Below are 18533 nucleotides of genomic sequence, written 5' to 3' on the forward strand. Positions count from 1 at the left end.
ACATTCACCGTAATTTAAACATGACACGACACGATATATAGTTACTAATATCGGTTCGTCACATAATATTCTAGACTTGCCATTTCGTAACCAATTTTGGTAAAACAAAATTTTTTAAAAATAATTATGTAACCAATTATGTGTCACAAGCGGCATACGAAGACATGGAGCATTATACACATAACCTGCTTTGACATGACCCGTAAAGATCCAATACGATAAATTTCATATTTAATTATTTTTCTCTTTTTTATTTTTTGTTGTGACTCTTTCTTGCTCAAAACCTCATATCCACTTTTGTTTTTTTTGAAAATACTTCATATTTATAAGTAATCAGCTTAATTTCCCACATACATGTACGTGATATCTTTTCAATTACTACTATCAGCTTCTTATAAATAAATCAAATTGATATCATATTTTTAAAAATTATCTATATTAGAGAATAAGTTTCTAATTATCATGAAAAATATGTTGCTTATATATTAATGAAAACACATATTAGCTGATTTGTTGATGAATATTTATATTTTTGTTTTTATGATTACCATATGATTACAACACACGCTATTAGAATTAAAGACAATTTTAGTGTATAGTATAAATAGTTCTTTTTATAAGAGTTTACACAGTAAAAAATAATTTAAAGTGCTAAATTTTCAACTAAATGTCAATGCTCAAGTAATCCCTTATGGCCTTATCCTATCCACAATCTAACACATGATTTTAGAACTTCAAATATACATTTCTTTAGTTTTAATGAAAAACCATGAATATGAGTATGACACATGACTTTCAAAAGTTAGCACTTATTACACAACAATTTTTTACTCAATTATTAGTACTCCATTCACTTATATTTTCATTTTTTATCTTTTTCAAAGCTTGTCATACAACTACAATATTTATTTTACTCAATTATTAAATCACAACTATTTCTTACTCCATATTATAAAATTATGATAATCAAAGAAAACTGGCAGGCTTTAGTATTTGCCTTTATCGTTAAATGTGGGATGTGGGCGAGAAATTGAGTATAAAGGTTAGTATTTTAGCGCATATAAAGCATTTTTTAGAAAGTATTTACGATTTTTTTCAGTTCCTAAAAATCGAGTCTTATTTCAGTTGAATAACAATTATTTTTTTAAAAAAATTAAATTTAATTCTTACGTAATTATCTTTTTCACTGAATCTATTATACAATTATAAAACATCTTTTCTTTTCCAAAAAATAAAAACTACTTGTACGTACTATACCTTGTTTTTCTCTTAAAGAGTATTAAGGCTGGTTATTTAATTTGAAGAAAGAAAAGGTGACAAGATATCATATGCTTGAGGTTGAGGAGTAACCAATGCAAGAGTATTTAATTTGCATGCACATATAGAGATTGTGACAATCCATTTATTCTTTAACTAATAATAGTGCTTTTTTCTGAAAAGAAGAGTTGATACTTCTACTTGGGAAGAAGCTTGTGGTCCAAGCATCTTTATATTGGTAATATAATTTGTTACATTTAAGACATTTCACTTATTAAAAATTCTATTCATAGTAAATAGAAGCAAAAAAAAAAAAAAAAACTAAATGGGTGGATGGAATGAGTGAAAATAAAGAAATATGCATGGTGAGTTATTAAATGATCGAAATGAGGACAGCAAATATGTTTCCATTGCTATTTTAGAAATGTAAATATGAATAAGTGAAACATTGTAAATTAACAATATAGCAAACATTGTAGAATTATAGATTCGTAATTATCAATTAATATACTTAGTACTTTTATGTAATATTAGTTTTTTATAATTTTTAATGTCATAGTATTAACAATTTATAATATAAATTTTATAATTATAATATCAACATTTTATATTTTTGATTTATGCACAATAAAAATAATAAAGATTAAAATGGTGCATTTATTAAGTACGTAATAATAAGAAGTATATGAACTTATTTGAAGAAGAGAAAGTATATGTGAGAGTGTGAAGTCATTCACTAGCTATGTGTTAATTTGATGAATCACATAGACAAGAAGTAAAAATGTAAAAATGTAAAATTTTTAATCTCTTAAATAATACTTCTAAGTTAACTATTAATTTTTGATGTTTTAAATAATACTTCTAAGTACAAATTATAGAATGTTTTATTTATAAATTATGGTAAATGTACAAAAAAGAAAAAAAAAAAAACTTGTTCAGTAAGGATATTTGTAATTGGCATTTAGCATATAATCCTCAATTGTCTTCCTCTATATTCTCCATTTTATTCTTGTCTTAATTCAAAATTGTGATTTTTTTTTTCACCCAAATTACCAAAAAGCAACAAGCAAAGCATCTTCCTTGCACACAATCAACATGACCATCTTTAGCTTGCTTTTCCATGCAAGTATCTAAGCCTTTCCTTCCCTTACAATTAAGAGCTTTTTGGTGTATAAGTATACTATTCTTTTTTCTTATTCTTCTTCTTCATAATACCAAAAAACAGTTATATCCCCAAAAAATGTTCCATATTATACATGTATGAACTTTTTATACCAAAAAAATAATTAATTTAATAAAACCTTTTAAAGTTGGAATCTTTCCTCCGTTCACAATCAAACTCATGTGGTTTTTGGTACTTTCAGTCATATAGAGTACACACTCGTTTTTCCCATAAACCCCACATATTTTCTTGGAAATTTGATTAAATAAACCTTAATTTTTACAAGCTTATATAGTATTCTTACTACAAAAATGCCAACTTTCTGGTCATGTTTCATCATTGTTCTAGTTTTCCTAAGTTGATCTTTTCTGGGTTTTTTTTTTTTTTTTTTGTTATTTCAAAACTTTTTTTTATTCCTTCTATGTTCATGTTTTAGCTCAAAATGTTGAATGTTTGTCTCAAACTTTTGGTTGTTAAACATTAAATGTTCTTGATTTCTTCTACTTCCAAAGTTCATGACATTGAAAAACTCCCTTATTCAATCCCCTGCTTTTGTTATCTTCTATATTCTTGAATTTCGGTTTAATTTTCCCCCCAAATTTTAAATTTTTTTTTTTGTAGTGATTCTCTTCTAGGTTTTTTGTCAATTTCTCCATAACCAAAACAAAACAAGTACAAAAATCCTTTCTTTAATTTGTGGGTTATCAAAAACCCAAATTTTCATTGGTTCGCTCAACCCCTTAACACCATTATCATTACATCATATTCTTTATTAACCCACAAAAAAATTTCCCTTAATCATATTAATTAACAGTGAATTAAACTGAGATTATAAAGTTAAATCCCACTAATAATGGGTGATTTAACAGGAACAACAAGTGATACATCAAATTCTAAATACTGGTTGAATTGGAGGGTTCTACTTTGTGCAATTTGGGTATTAATCTCCATGATTTTTGCCTCATTTCTTATATCAAGAAATGAAGGTCCAAGACATCCTACAAGAACAGCTAATAGCAATAATAATAATGTTGTTACTAGTAGCATTCAAAGCGAAAGCGGAAGAATAACACAGGAAAATCCTGGAATATTGTATGCTGATGAAGTTTGGATGCCTTGTCTTAGAGGAATTCATCCTGGTTGGTTATTAGCTTTCAGAGTTTGTGGTTTCTTTGTGCTCTTGATTCTTCTTATTGTCAATGCAATTTATGATGGTGCCTCCATTTTTTACTACTACACTCAGTAAGTTCATCAAATTTACAATTTTTTTTTTCAATTTTTCATACTAAATAAAGTTTGTCATTCTCAATGTTTATTCTATCATTTTGTGAGTTTACAATTAATATTGATAGATTCTATTCATTTTAGTACTTTTAAATAACTAATATAGCAAATTAAATGAAACAGATAAGTGAATAGGTATACCCATTACTCAATATCAATGATAGTGGTGATGGGAAAACTAGATACATTGTGATAAATTACATCATGCATGCGTATACTCTTAGGTACATTTTTAGTGAAATTTGTTATATACAATAACCGTGATAGCTTTGATTTCAAAAGATAAGGGTCGGTCTAATAATTATTTATGTGGATTAAATTTTGTTATATGATGATGTTAATTAATGAGCATTTGTAATGATTGGCAGGTGGACTTTCACTCTAGTCACAATATATTTTGGGGTAGGTGATTCAGAATTTATTATGTTTCTTCTAATTCATAATTCAATAATTTTGTGTCTTTAATATCTTCAATTACATGAAGTTATACTGATGCATTTCTTGATTGGTATTAATTTGTAGTTAGGAGCTGTATTATCAATGTATGGGTGTTTTGAATATCATCAGAAAATAAGTGGTGATAGAGTTCATAATGATCAAGGGCTTGATGCAGAAACAGGCACTTCTTTGTTTTCTACAAATATTGGAACTCCAAATGCATTTAAAACTTCTTTTAGTGTTCAACAAGTCATTGATCATCCTCGTCCAATTGCTGGTTTTTGGTGTTATGTCTTCCAAATCATTTTTCAGGTAAGAAGAATGATAATAGTTTGAAGATTAGTGTAAGGTGTAATCTAATTTTCCAGCTAATTTGCCTTCAGAATTTGCGCTTTACTCAAAATGATTTTTTCGATTTGCAATTCACCATGTGATTAGCAAATTGTGTGAGGTTGTTTAGTGTATATAAAATTATGTATGCTGCGCTCTAAGGGGCTCTTATATTGCATAATTATTTTTGTATCCATCGATATATTTAAATGTGTTCTTAAGGTTAAGGGAGTTTTGGATGTATGTTGGCTTAGGAAAAACTAATTTTGATTGACTATTGATTGTATAATTATATTTGAAACATGAAAAATTACATCAATCAATGTCATTAACTGAGATTTGTTTAAGTGGGGCTAAGGTGGTCCTTGTAAAAACAAGGGAATACGGCTATATGCAACCTAACTCTTGTAACAGTGCTTCCGATAGAGTTTGACCCTTGATTACATAGTTATTTTTGTATGTCTTGAGTAGTATTTCTAACGAATATTTCTTGATATGCTGGTTGAAACAGATGAATGCAGGGGCTGTGATGCTCACAGATTGTGTATTTTGGTTCATAATTGTTCCATTTCTCGCAAACACAACCAAAAACTATGATCTCAACTTTGTAAGTAAACAATATCTCTGGTTAAAACTGGTGGCTCTGAATTTGCTATAGTTCTCATTTTCTACATTTAACAGTTCCTCATAAACATGCACTCAATCAACCTTATTTTCTTGCTCGGCGATACCGCCTTGAATTGCTTGGTAAGCAATCTATAACTCCACATTTTCTTCCTCATTATGAGCAAAATTTTTATCACTAATACATATGAATTTCACTTTCAGAGATTTCCTTGGTTTCGGATGGCATATTTCATCCTTTGGACAGCATTTTTTGTCATTTTTCAATGGGTTCTTCATGCTTGTATATCAATTTGGTAGGTCATTATAATCCTTCTTTTGCCATTATGACTCTTCATTAAGCACAAGATTTTCCTTGTGTTTCTCATCATCTAATGGGTCTTTTTCATACAAAAAACGTTATAATAGGTGGCCATATCCATTTTTGGACTTATCTTCCTCATTTTCTCCCTTATGGTATGCATCTTCTTGATCCTTACCCTCTTTAGATTTGTATATTACTCCCTCCTATTCATTTTACTTGTTCCATTTACTTTTTATCACTATTTACGAATCTCTTTTAATTTGTATTTTATTCTTAATCTATAAGTTAAAATATAGTGAAGTAGGGTTTTCTTGTATTCGTCTCAATGTAAGGATTATTAATATGAACTTTTCTTAATTTTTGATTAAGCATAATTAGAGATATTAAAAGTCAAAATGTTACCTCGACAAGTGTGAAAAAGTAAATGGGACAAGTAAAGTGATTAGGAGCGAGTATTATTTCTACATGAATTTGGATAGGTATCATTTTCATGTATATATTTTGGTCTATTTCAAACTATTAAATCATGTGTACTTATTTATGTAAAGTTGTAAATAGTGTGTGTTTGTTATCAAAGTCCAATTCAAAATAACCTTCCTTGTTTATATAAGGGGTAACATTGTGCAAAATGGATCCTTTTAAATCTCACTTAATCTCAACTAATTAAGTGAATGGAAGTCACTTAATAATATTACGGTAACATAATATAGTTGTTCGTTCTAATTTAAAGTGTGACATATTAGATTGTATACAATATTTGGCAATGTATTACATCTTGAATGGTATTATGATGAGTTCTAATAAACTCAATTGATGGCTTGGTGGATGTAGGTATTCTTCAGTGGCAATAATGCATTTCCCATGCTATGGGATCTTCTACTTGATAATAAAGCTCAAGCATAATCTATGGTCAAGATGTTTTCCTCAGTCTTACCAATGCTCCCAATGATCAACATAACAAATCTTGTCCAGTGTAAATAAATCCCCCAAAAAAATTCATAATTTTGAACATTTTTTTTTTCATTTTTCTAAAAGGTAAAGGATAGGTAGAAATTTTAGAGCTAAACATACATGATGTCATTAGATATTTGAAGTTAAATTCATTGACAAGTTTTGTTTTTTGGTGATTGTTTAAGTGAAAACCATTCATGTAAAACAAAATGGAAGAATTATATGTGTTATATATATAGTTTTTGTATAAAGATGTAAATTCAGATGAAAATATACTTTTCTTTTTTCTTTTAAAATAACGCTAAGGTACTTATTATTTCTCAAAAGTCTCTTTTTCATAGCTAAACTTCTCCGTTTTATATTAGAATTTTTCGAGAGAATTGTAGCTATTAAAAAGAAATCGATGAAAATAAAAAAATAAACTCAATATAGCTTGTTGTATTGTTGCATGTTAGCTTAGAAAAGGTAGGTTATCTAAAGTACTCCTAACACATAATTACTGTACGTTGTTCTTTGGCGCGTTAAGGACTGTAACTATATTTAAGAATTGGCAGAAACTTTAAGTATGGATCATGGATGGATCACTGAAACTTGAAGTTGAAGCTATGGAATTATTTAGATAAAGTAGATCAAATAAAGTGGAATCAGATTCTTTTACTGTTCAAGAAGGTAACTTTTTTATTACAGGGTTCTATGCGGGGAGAGAGGAATTAGGTAAAAATTGAACCTATAACTTTATCTGAAAAGAAATAATTATTCCAACTAAAACAAGATTCTATACTCCAGAATAGTAATTTAATTAGAGGTTAAATATTGAATAAATTAAAGTTAACATAGTTTTTCTATATGAATGTCACTTGATGACATTGAAATAAGATCCTTTTAGTTTAGTATGAGAGCGTTGAAGTTATCTGATACGAAAATAGAACTGTTCTAATTCAATAGGCTTGATCTAAATATGATTGAACCCTACTCAAGATAAATTATATATAAAAATGAGCTTAATTGACATATTAATTAATAACGCACTAAAAAGCTAAACATTATTAAATTTTATGCATCATACTCAAAATCTGATAAAACATCTGAATGGATGCCTCTATAAAACAAAAAGATAACAAGATTCTCATCATAACAAGTTCTCAAACTGAAGACTAGAAAAATCTTATGAAAACTGAGGTGGGTCAAAAACCAGAGTTGTATAAGGTATGGCTAAAAGAAGAAAATCCAATCATAGAGCATATTATATTATGAAAGTTTGATGCTCAATGTTAGTGAAGATAGGTAACTAAAGTGCCAAATGATGGTAAATTGGGCCATATATGTCCTGTAATTTTTGCTTTACAAGGATTCTCTTATATTGGTGTAGGAGAAAAATAAAGGTTATACTTATAGATGTAAGAGTTTCGAGCTGCTGCCTAGTGCCTGCTTTATACTAGTAGTACACAACTATAAGGGTGGAGTAAAAATTGAAAAATTCTTTAAAAGTCCTGTTTAATTTAAAAAATTATATTTTTTTAATAATTTTATATTTTTAAACACTTAATATATACTACATAATTTAATATTTAATATTAAAACCTTTAATCTTTTGGGCCTATATGATTAAATATGTTAAACATGCTCAGAACCTTCCAAAAGGACTTCTTATGTATCATGTTACGATGCTTTTGTACTACAAAAGAATTTATACTACATAGCTGTATAAGGATACAATTTTTGAATGGTTTACCATGCAAATTATCATACAAGAACCTAAATGTACAAGCATAAAATAATCATGTTTTTTTTAGAAAAAGTTAAATAATATAGAGTTATTTTAAAATTTTGACCAATTTTAAAGAGCATAACGAAACATAAAATTAATAAGACTCAAACCTTTAACTTCTAACAAATGTGATTATTAATGGTAAATTGGTAATGAACACTAAAAGCAGGACCAAAATCAGTATATATATTATTTATGTAGCATTCAATTGTGATGCTTTGAATATGCAACAATTTTAGTGCAGTGTAAAAATTCTTCATATGAAATCATGATGTTAAAGGCTTAAAGACTCAAACAGTGGAAACCAATATAGCACTTTATGCAACTAGTGAAGTAATCATGTAATTAATTAATTACTCTTTACAGACTCCAACCGACAGTCAGATGATTTAAAAAAAAAAAAAAAAAAAAAAAAAAAAAAAAAAAAAAAATCTATTTTCAAGATATTGACCATTTTCTGTAATTAACTGCTTTAAGCAATAAGTAAAACTTTTAGATAATGCTCAATCCATTACAAAATTTTGCCCCATTGCACTTTCTTATGTCAGCTTTTGGAAAATTTGATACAAGCATTTGGAAACATAAGTAAAATTAATATATCGGAATACAATTAGGTGTTTATTTGGATCTTCCATAGGCTTTCGAGTGTTAGTATTGTGTATTTGAATTAGATAACTTTTCCTTTTTTGTGTGCGAAATTAGTACTACCCATATCAAATTAATATGATTTGATGTAGTTTTCACGTAGGATTTCAACTGTTCAAATTCAAATTCAAATCATTCTAATGTAATTCAAACGAGGTGATAGTCATTCAGGCAACATACTACTTTCGTTTCTATAATAATGTGACGCTAAATTCAAATGTGTTGTAGATTTAAAGAGACGGAGGGTTATGTACTTACTATTATACAAGAACAGAACTAGAAAAAGATAAGTCAAATGCTTAAAGAAAAAAAACTACATTTATTTACCTACTCTCTAATGAATGCCTTGATTTGAGAGTATTATTAAGTGTAGATACAACAGACAACTTGTGATCTTAATAATCTGAGATTGACTAAATGAGTCAATACAAATCAACATGAAGGATTGACTTTGACTTAGATTACGCTTTGTTTGGCCCTATTATTGTACTAGTATTAATCTACAATTAATAGTCACTTTGACAAGCGTTTATATAAATTCTTGTCTTTCATTCATTCTTATTCTCATATGCTCCAGCAAATTTCAGTTCTTCATTCATTATTTTCTATAATTATCTAAGCTTCTCTGAATTCAGCCTTTTACTTTTCTAATGAATTTGTTTTCTTTGAAGATGACCAAAGTCATAGATGGTTTTCTCTTATTTTGTTTTCAAAATACGAGTCTCCTACACTCTTATCTTTATTTTGAATTGTGCGTACATTCATCCATCTTGACGTAAATCGTAATACCCAAATTTTCTCCCTTCCTTTACGATTTCTAGTTCGAAGAATAACCCGTGTCATACTGTTATCTTTCGATCTTGTAGCTCTTATTATCTTTTGTAAACTTTGGTTGTATATGTTTTATTATGAGGCCTTGTATCCTTCCTTGTATATTTGTATTTCCGCTGCATAGTTTATAACTCTATATGGTTTTAAGGAGTTAAGTCTTTAAAACGCAAGCGTCGACACTGGAACCACAATCCATGCTTTGGCATGTCAATTTGAGAAGCCGACAAATCATTCCGCCGTGGTGTGAGATTTTAAAGGCAATGATGCTTTAGATTAGTTTAATGTTTTTATTGTGCTAATTGCTCTACCACATGTTCAATTTTTAGAAGAGATGCTGCGAAATTTTCACTCACCTTTTTAAAGTTAATATTTAACGTTTATCTAAATTCTTTTCCTTTTTCTTTTGTGTAACACCTGAATCTCGTCCCGTCTTTTACGGTTTTGGTTAGGGGTCGGAAATTCAGGGGTGTTACATAAGCATATCACCTATCAGCTAATATCATTCTTCTACAATAATCTACTCTAAAAACCAAAATTTTTTACTCAAATTCAAGTGCTAGTGTAATGGGATTTCAATATAATTGTCTTTTACCTATAATGATACGACTCCAATGCAGAATATTTAGGCTGCCACTCTCTATTTGAGCCACATAGTTCTCAAGATCTTGATTGATATCTCCGCAATTCGGTGAAAATTTTGAGTCCACTCGAGAAGGCGATTTTTGGTTTGCTATGATCCCCCGTGCCAAAATCATAGTCCATATACTTTGTCTAACTTTGAAATATAATTTATTATACCCTTAAATTCTAAGGCTTGCTTAGCATTGATCTCAATTCTGGTTTTGTCCATTCAATATCCTCAGTGAACTACATAGACCATAAAATGAATTTCTGGATATCCCATTTGGATTAATCACAACAGGAAAGATCTCATAGAGGAAACTAATTTATGATTTGAAAACCTTGCATTGATCATGTTTTAACATTGGTTTGCACTTCCACACACCACATCTTCGACTATACCAATTTCCTCATCTGACATACTATCTTTTCCAAAATCCACCATATAATTATATTGATACTTTGTCATATGGTTTCTTCAAAAAAATCAAATGTATATCCTTTTTTTTTTTTTTTTTTTTTTTTTTTTTAGTAGTATGATACTCCATTGTTCTCATGATACATCATCCTAGCAGCTAATGAACATAGCTAAAGATATAATGACGACAAAGCCTCCATCCGAACAATATGAGTCCCCATATTAACCAAATAAATCAATCCTCAGTTTATTCACTCGTATCTTTAATACTAATTAACAACTACATAACTCGATTGCAATGGTTATTCACATATATTCTCCTATGTTCGTTCGTATCTATTGACATATGCTCGTGCAAATATCTATTCATCATGTTGTTCTTAACTCTTGTGATCCTTTTCTAATGGAAGTATTTGAAACTACGTACTTTCAAAATAAAGTGATAAAATAGTGCAATGGCAATTCAAGCAGTTTCTAACTTATTTTTCTATTTCCTTGTTCCCGCTTTCAAATTAAGGAACAAAACAATGGAAGCCAAATGAATTTTCTTTAGGTATAATGGCATTAGAGTAGTAGAATATTTTATAAAGAATGAAAAATTCAATTTGAAGCATCACAGGCGAAGCGCTAGAAAAGATTCTACAATGTCGGAAACCTGCTATTGAGTTCCTTTATATACAAATATCTTTTTCCGTCTTGTGCAGAGCAAAAGGCTTAAATAGATAGTTTTATAAAATGAAATCAAAGGCAAGATGAAAAGCTCACATCTCTTTCTTCAATTGTTTGCGAATGAATTCCTTTGAATGAGCAGTCACTTACTCAGTTTTGTTGCAAACAATGAGTAAAGGAATCCTCTTCTTTACAACACTAGCCTTAGTTAGAATATCGTACAAGTACTTTGTTGATAACAAATAGGAAGTCAGAAATAGTGTTCAAAAGGGGGTAGAACATAATTCACAGCAGAATAAGCAATTACTCAGCGGCTGAGCGGCAATTAGGTAAGAACTCCAAAGAATCAACAACGAAAATAACACCAGCTAATTGACACATATTTTTTCCATAAACTCCTAACACTACAAGAAAAAGCATTGGGGTGTCGCCCAAAGTGAGGGCAACAAATCTAAAAAGTGACGCGGCATGTGTGTCCTATCAATGCCGCCCATGCTTGGGCGACACTTTGATCCACGATACCCATAGTTCGTTCCATTGGACGACACATAACCATGTAGCCCATATTTGAGTTTTGGGCGACACTTTCAATAGGCAGCCTATAGTCAGTTTTTATGTATGGGCGACATAACAATGTTTGTTGCACATTTTTTGTTGGTTTAGGCGACAAAATTATTTGCGTAGCCCAGAGATAGTTGTTTTGGGCGACACAACTATATGTGTAGCCCACAAATCACTTTATAATATGACCTATATTTGTGTTATTTGGGTACTTATTGTCATGAATCCATAATTTTTTATTGCAAAATAATAATAATAATAATAATAATAATAATAATAATAATAATAATAATAATAATAATAATAATAATAATAATGCTAATTATACAAAAGAGCAAATAATTTGCTTGTATATGTATATACATATAATTTGAGTTCTTTTCGTAAAAGATGGAAACAAACCTTGAAAACTAGCTGTAATAGCAGCTCAGTGGGTGAAATCGGGCGACATAGTGGTAGAGAATGGAGAAAAAGAGTGGTGCAGTAGGAGAAGAAAAGTAGAAGCAAACAGATTTTTTTTTGTGTTTTTAGGGTTTTACTTTAGGAGATGGCAGGCTAGAATATTAGATGGGGTTGGTAAAGGTAGAAATTGGATTTTTACCATTTTTAAGTTTTTAGGGGTAAATGTGGGATGTGGAGGACAAGAGTTATTATATGTGGCCCATATATTATTGTGGGCGACAACAGTAATGTGACCCATATAACATTTTGGGCAACACAATTTATATATGTCGCCTAAACTTTACCTTTCTTCGCTTGTATTAGAGTGACGCCCTAAGTAAACCTTGCCACACACGCTGACACGCATATATGACGTACATAATTTAAAATTTTTGACCCCCAAAACTAAGTGTAACTTAATATCATTTTGGGTGATGTATTTAATGGTTGTACAGAGCCCTCATAACACTTCAAACAAAACAATTGGCAAACTAAAGCTAAACCCATTTTATTTCATTTAAAAATGAATGAAAGTCCCACCGACCTTCAAGTACTCAAATCACGTCCATGCTCAATCACTACAGTTAAATATTTAAGTTTCGCCAAAAAATTTGCTCCAAAAAAAATATAATTTCGAGTGCTAGTAATAATGAAGGAACACTTTAACGTTCTATTAACAAATTAACAGTGAAAAATGAAAAAACTCATCAACTCGAAAAAGATCCACACACATGAAAGAATCAGCCCAACACGAATAAAATAATTGATTAAAGAAACGTGATACCATAAGCAATTGCTAAACTATAAAGAACGAAACAAAATTTCAAAAATATATGAATAGAAATTTTAAAAAAATACAAGACTTAAAGTAGATAACAATGATATATGAGAAAAATTAGGGTTAAGAACGAATCTAAATTACAATTTTGCAAATTAATGGAAGATGAAGATTAATTGGAAACATGAAAAAGACGTACCAAAGAGAACAGAAGAGAACTTACTAAAGCTTTGCGGGATTTGCACCAGTCAAAGTCCACTCTTCCCTATCTCTTTCATTTGACTTTTTATAGATATAAAAAAAAATTATAGAAGTATTTTGGTGGCGAATACCCAATCCTTAAACTTCGCCACCATTTTTATTATATCGCCACCCTTTTTAATAAAATTACTAAAATGCTCTTAATTCTATTTAATTATAAAATCAACCATTATTATTACTAAACTAAATTTATTAATAATATTAAATTAAAATAAAAAATATTAATTTTAAAAAAGAAAATGGTTTTTTGAAATCGGAAAATAAACTTAATCGCATATTTTGTGTTGAAATTTGATACATAATTACTCTTTTGGCCGAAACTTTTGATAGGAAAATCACATTACTGTAATAGTTGTGGCTTTAGAACCTGGACTTCAATATCTTTCCAATGATATATTATATGCCCAACTCAGATAACCGAGCGAGAAATGACGATCGTTTAAAATTTGTTTGTGCTGAAATTTGATACATGTTCAATCTTTTGGGCATAATTTTTTATAGAAAAATTGTATTAACGCAAAGTTTGTGGCATTAGAAACTACACTTAAAGAGCTTTTCACGATATATTATATGCCCAATTCTGACAATCAAACGAGAATTGACGACCGTTTAAAGTTTACAGTAATTTCTAACATTCAGTCGCGCACGACCGTACTGCGGTATGGTCACGTAAAACGCGCAACTGGACCGCGATGGAGTCGCGCATTTTACGCGACCATACTGCGGTCCGGTTGCGCGAGACTGAATGTTAGAAATCACTACAAACTTTAAACGGTTGTCATTTCTCGCTTGATTGTCAGAATTGGGTATACAATATGTTGTTGGAAAGCTTTTGAAGCTTAGTTTCAAATGCCGCAAATCTTGCATTAATACGCTTTTTCTATAAAAAGTTAAGCCCAATAGATTGAACATGTATCAAATTTCAGCACAAACAAATTTTAAACGATCGTTATTTCTCACTCAGTTATCGAAATTGGGCATATGATATATCATAGGAAAGATCTTGAAGTCTAGGTTCTGATGCTGCAAACATTGCAATAATATGAATTTTCTATTTAATGTTATAGCCAAAAGAGTTAACATGTATCAAATTTTAACACAATCATATTGATGCTCATTTTCGTTGGCCATTGTAATTCGATTTTAGTCTTAGCTTGTTTTAGTTTAATGAGTGTTCAGATAGAGTTTTTAGAGAGATATTAGAGATTGAAGGTTTGAAAAGTAACCAGGGGAAATCTTGAAAGTTCAATTTATAAGGGGTGGCGACAAAATGAAAAGGGTGGCAAAGTTTAATAATGCCCTTTTTAATAAATTGAAATTTGATCTAAGTATTTCCCGCCTTATCTTGTGAGTTGTGAGTCGTTGACTCGTATTATGTGAGGCGGTATCACGGTAAGATTTTTCTCATACATGGATTTAGGAGCCTTACTAATATTATTATTAGCATATGAATTTCTTGTTTTAAGATTATCTTATTGAGAGAGAGTCTTTCATAAAAGTAGCATTCGATTCAAACTTAATTCAACCTCATTAAAAATATTATTAGTAGGTTATAAGCCACAAATTTTACAAGTCTCAAATCATAAATAAACTCCATCAAACTTAATCACTAATTTATAAGGTCTAAATTTAAATAAGTCGAAACATAATAAGTTTGAATTTGAATTTGAGGCTAAGCAGTAAAAATATAATCTGAGTGGTGAATCTGAATTAAAATTTTAAGATCCAAATATGATCTTACCCAATAATCATAGGTATGAATATTATATTTTGCATATTAATATTTGAATAAACTCTAAATTTCTTTAACTATTACTCAATGATAATAGTATAATATTCAAAACCCTATTTCAAATCAAATAATGATCGAATAAAAATTTGAAAACATAGTTAACTCATTGAAGCTCCTATAATATTACAAATAAAATATTTAGCGTTATACATGAAGAGAGCATATATTACATTTATAATTTTAATCCACTAAATTCCTATGAAAAAGAGTACATAAAATAAGAACATATTTTAGAGTTACTATCAAAATTTTAAACTAATAATTAAGATTCAAAATACACTCTATGGCTACTTAAGCTCTTAAAGAAGTAAGAAATAAAATAAGTTATTTATAAATTATAACCTTTATTATCTTAATCTAAAAAAGTGATTACATTATTAAAGACCAAAGATTCCTTAACATTGTAAGAAACTTGGAATAAAGTTTTCCCTTACTATCTCAAGCAAAGTATCCATCATAAACCATAGCATTATAGCTTATAGCTTGATCATACCATATGATTCATTTGCTAATCTTCAAAACCTGCCATTTTCTACACTCTTCTAACTTCCCTTTAGCTAATCATGCAGTCCCTACTATCAACTATCCTCTTAATTACACTTTTAATCCCATCATTATTACTAATTCAGGTTGGTTCGGGTTTTAATCATATAAATACGTGTAGGTCCTATTGTGGAAATATATCTATTGACTACCCATTTGGGCTCAAATACGGGTGTGGGCATCCAGGTTACCGAGATCTGTTATATTGCATAAATGATGTTCTTATGTTTCATGTAGCTTCTGGGTCATACAGAGTTTCAGATATTGATTATACCTACCAAACACTCACGTTACACGACCCAAATTTATCGACATGCAAATCGATCGTGCTTGGGTCTCGAGGTAATGGGTTTGTGGTCGAGCCATGGCGGGCTCCGTATTTGAACCCGGCACCCGATAATGCATTTATGCTAATCGGGTGCTCTTCTAAGTCTCCACTCTTCCAAGGACTCCCAAGTTCCAAGCACTTGCCTTGTAGGAACATTTCAGGTTTGGGTTGTGAAGATTATTACAAGTGTCCAGCTTGGGGATCTATTGGGCCTACTGAATTTGGGCTTGTATATGGGTCAGGCCCACCCGAATGTTGTGCAGTGTCGTTTGATCAACTTGGGCCTAGTCAAGGTGTAAATCTAACTAAATTGGATTGTCAAGGGTATAGCAGTGCTTATAGCTTGGCACCCCTAAAAATTGATGGGCCACACGAGTGGTTGTATGGCATACGTGTGAAGTATTCAGTTCAAGGACATGATGCATTTTGTAACACGTGTGAGGCAACTCGCGGCACATGTGGGTATAAGGGTGATAATGATGACGAAATTACCGAGTTGTGCTTTTGTGGGAATTGGAATTCCACATCAAATTGTGACTCCATTTCAGGTGAGCAAGGCAACATTTATCCTAAATTGGAATTACTGTTAATTTTGCTATATATCAAAATTAATATTATCTCATATGTATGCTTTATGTTATTAATATATAAAAATTAAAATAGTTTCATTTATGCTTTTAATTTTGCTATATTTAAAGCGGGTAATTGAAAGTACTATTAATTTGATTTTAAAATATTCTTTATCTTAATTTAATTAAGATAAAAAAGTTTAATTTCTGTTAAATTTTGGTAAAAATCATAAATACCCTAATAAATGTCAATTTTTTTCCACAAAATAGCATTCAACTCTTGAAAATTAACTACAGTAACATTTCCATAAAGTTTAATTTCCGTTAAGTTGGGTTTTACATTTGGGATATATTAGGGGCATTTATGACTTTTACTAAAATTTAATGGAAATTAAATGTTTTTACCTCTATAATATTACTGTGCTATTTTGCGAAAAAAATTTAAAATTTGCTCCTACTAAATACTTCACCGTACACTTGACCTTACATTTATATATGCGTTAAATTAGGTGTTCAGACTTCAGAGTGTTCCAAAGGCCAAAACCATATAATAATGAAAAAAGAGTTTCAATAACTAATAAGGATGCATTATAAAAAGTAGTGTCTATCATTAATATAAAACGAAAATTAGTAAAAAAAAAAAAAAAAAAAATTGATTGACTCCTACATGCAAAACTTATACTAGTAAATCTTTTATATTGTTCTATGACCAAACATATATTTGTATGATTTTTACAGTTGAATCAATGACAGCTTCTGAAACCACTATGATGAGGGTCTCACCATATGCAATGTTGATAGCAGGTGAAATTTCTATCAAATACTTTCAATATGTTTATTAAATGTCATTATATTTATAGTTTATACTTCTATTATTACTTTAAGTAATGTATATCCTAAATTTTGCAGGATTTGTTATGTATATGATCTCATGGACAAAAGGTTGAATTGAAATGCAAATGGCCAATGGGAGCTTCCTCTTCAATCCTTTTCATTTGTACACATTTCCAAACAACCTTATACAAGAAAAAGAAAATGTTTTAATTTGAATAGTTTAGAGAAAGTAAATGGTAAAACCATACAGAATCGAATTTTTTTTTTTTTTTTTTTTTTTTAAGATTATAGGTTTGATTCTCACTTAAGCTAATAATTAATTTATAAAAAGGTAAAACCTTTGAGAATTTTGCCATAGACTTGATGTGCTAAGAGTATATATGAGCTTGTTATTCATAATGATTTTATGGCCTTGTAGATTGGTCTATGTTGATAGACTTGATGGTGAAAGTGGATCAATTCTACATTTTGTCATTTGGGATAAAATAAATGGATGAAAATAAGTTTATTATAAGCATTAGTAAAATATATTTAATTTTCGTCCTCAATTTTGACATTGATACTCATTCCTGTAATTGATCTTTCATTTCTATTGGATCTACATGATATATTTTTAAGTTTTGTTTTATCCCTAACTAATCAATAAACTGAGACGATAAATTATAAATATATTACTACATAGTACATAATAAGCAAGGGTACATACTAATTTTAAGACTTAAAAGGACAATTCAAAGACTTAAAATTTCAATTTTAAAACTTAAAAGGTTAATTTCAAAAGTTTTTAATATCTACTTTAATATTTGAGTCATCGTATTTTAAAGTTGAGATGAGAACTTAATATCCTGTAATTGATTTTGTAAGTATTGAAATTGACCTTTTAAGTCTTAAAGCTGTCAAATTTCATGATTTAAAATGTTAATTTTAAAATCCTAAAATTAGTCTTTTAAGTTTTTATATTGATCCTTTAACTATTGAAATTGGTAAAAAAAAAATAATTAGACCGATCTAATAAAACGCGTCTCATCACCCAAATTTTTGGGATAATTAATTTTAGGAAATAGTGAATAGACCATTATTAGAAGATGAATAGCACAACACACCACATTATTTTACCATTGCAC

General features: G+C 29.5%; 2 protein-coding genes across 2 annotated transcripts; both read left to right on the forward strand.

The window, feature by feature from the left end:
• Positions 1 to 2288: 2288 nt before the first annotated feature.
• LOC130797628 (uncharacterized) lies at positions 2289 to 6621 on the forward strand. Its single transcript, XM_057660297.1, has 8 exons — positions 2289 to 3661; positions 4072 to 4105; positions 4226 to 4453; positions 4983 to 5078; positions 5153 to 5218; positions 5300 to 5391; positions 5504 to 5551; positions 6231 to 6621. Exons 1-8 carry the CDS (start codon positions 3273 to 3275, stop codon positions 6346 to 6348), a joined length of 1071 nt encoding a protein of 356 aa, XP_057516280.1. The 5' UTR covers positions 2289 to 3272; the 3' UTR covers positions 6349 to 6621.
• A 9030-nt stretch (positions 6622 to 15651) lies between these two features.
• On the forward strand, positions 15652 to 18049 carry LOC130797629 (uncharacterized). Its single transcript, XM_057660298.1, has 3 exons — positions 15652 to 16554; positions 17314 to 17379; positions 17485 to 18049. The coding sequence occupies exons 1-3, from the start codon at positions 15699 to 15701 to the stop codon at positions 17520 to 17522; spliced, it is 960 nt and encodes a 319-aa protein (XP_057516281.1). The 5' UTR covers positions 15652 to 15698; the 3' UTR covers positions 17523 to 18049.
• The last annotated feature ends 484 nt before the right edge of the window (positions 18050 to 18533 follow it).

This window comes from Amaranthus tricolor, chromosome 13 (assembly GCF_026212465.1).
Source record: "Amaranthus tricolor cultivar Red isolate AtriRed21 chromosome 13, ASM2621246v1, whole genome shotgun sequence".
NCBI classification, from domain to species: domain Eukaryota; kingdom Viridiplantae; phylum Streptophyta; class Magnoliopsida; order Caryophyllales; family Amaranthaceae; genus Amaranthus; species Amaranthus tricolor.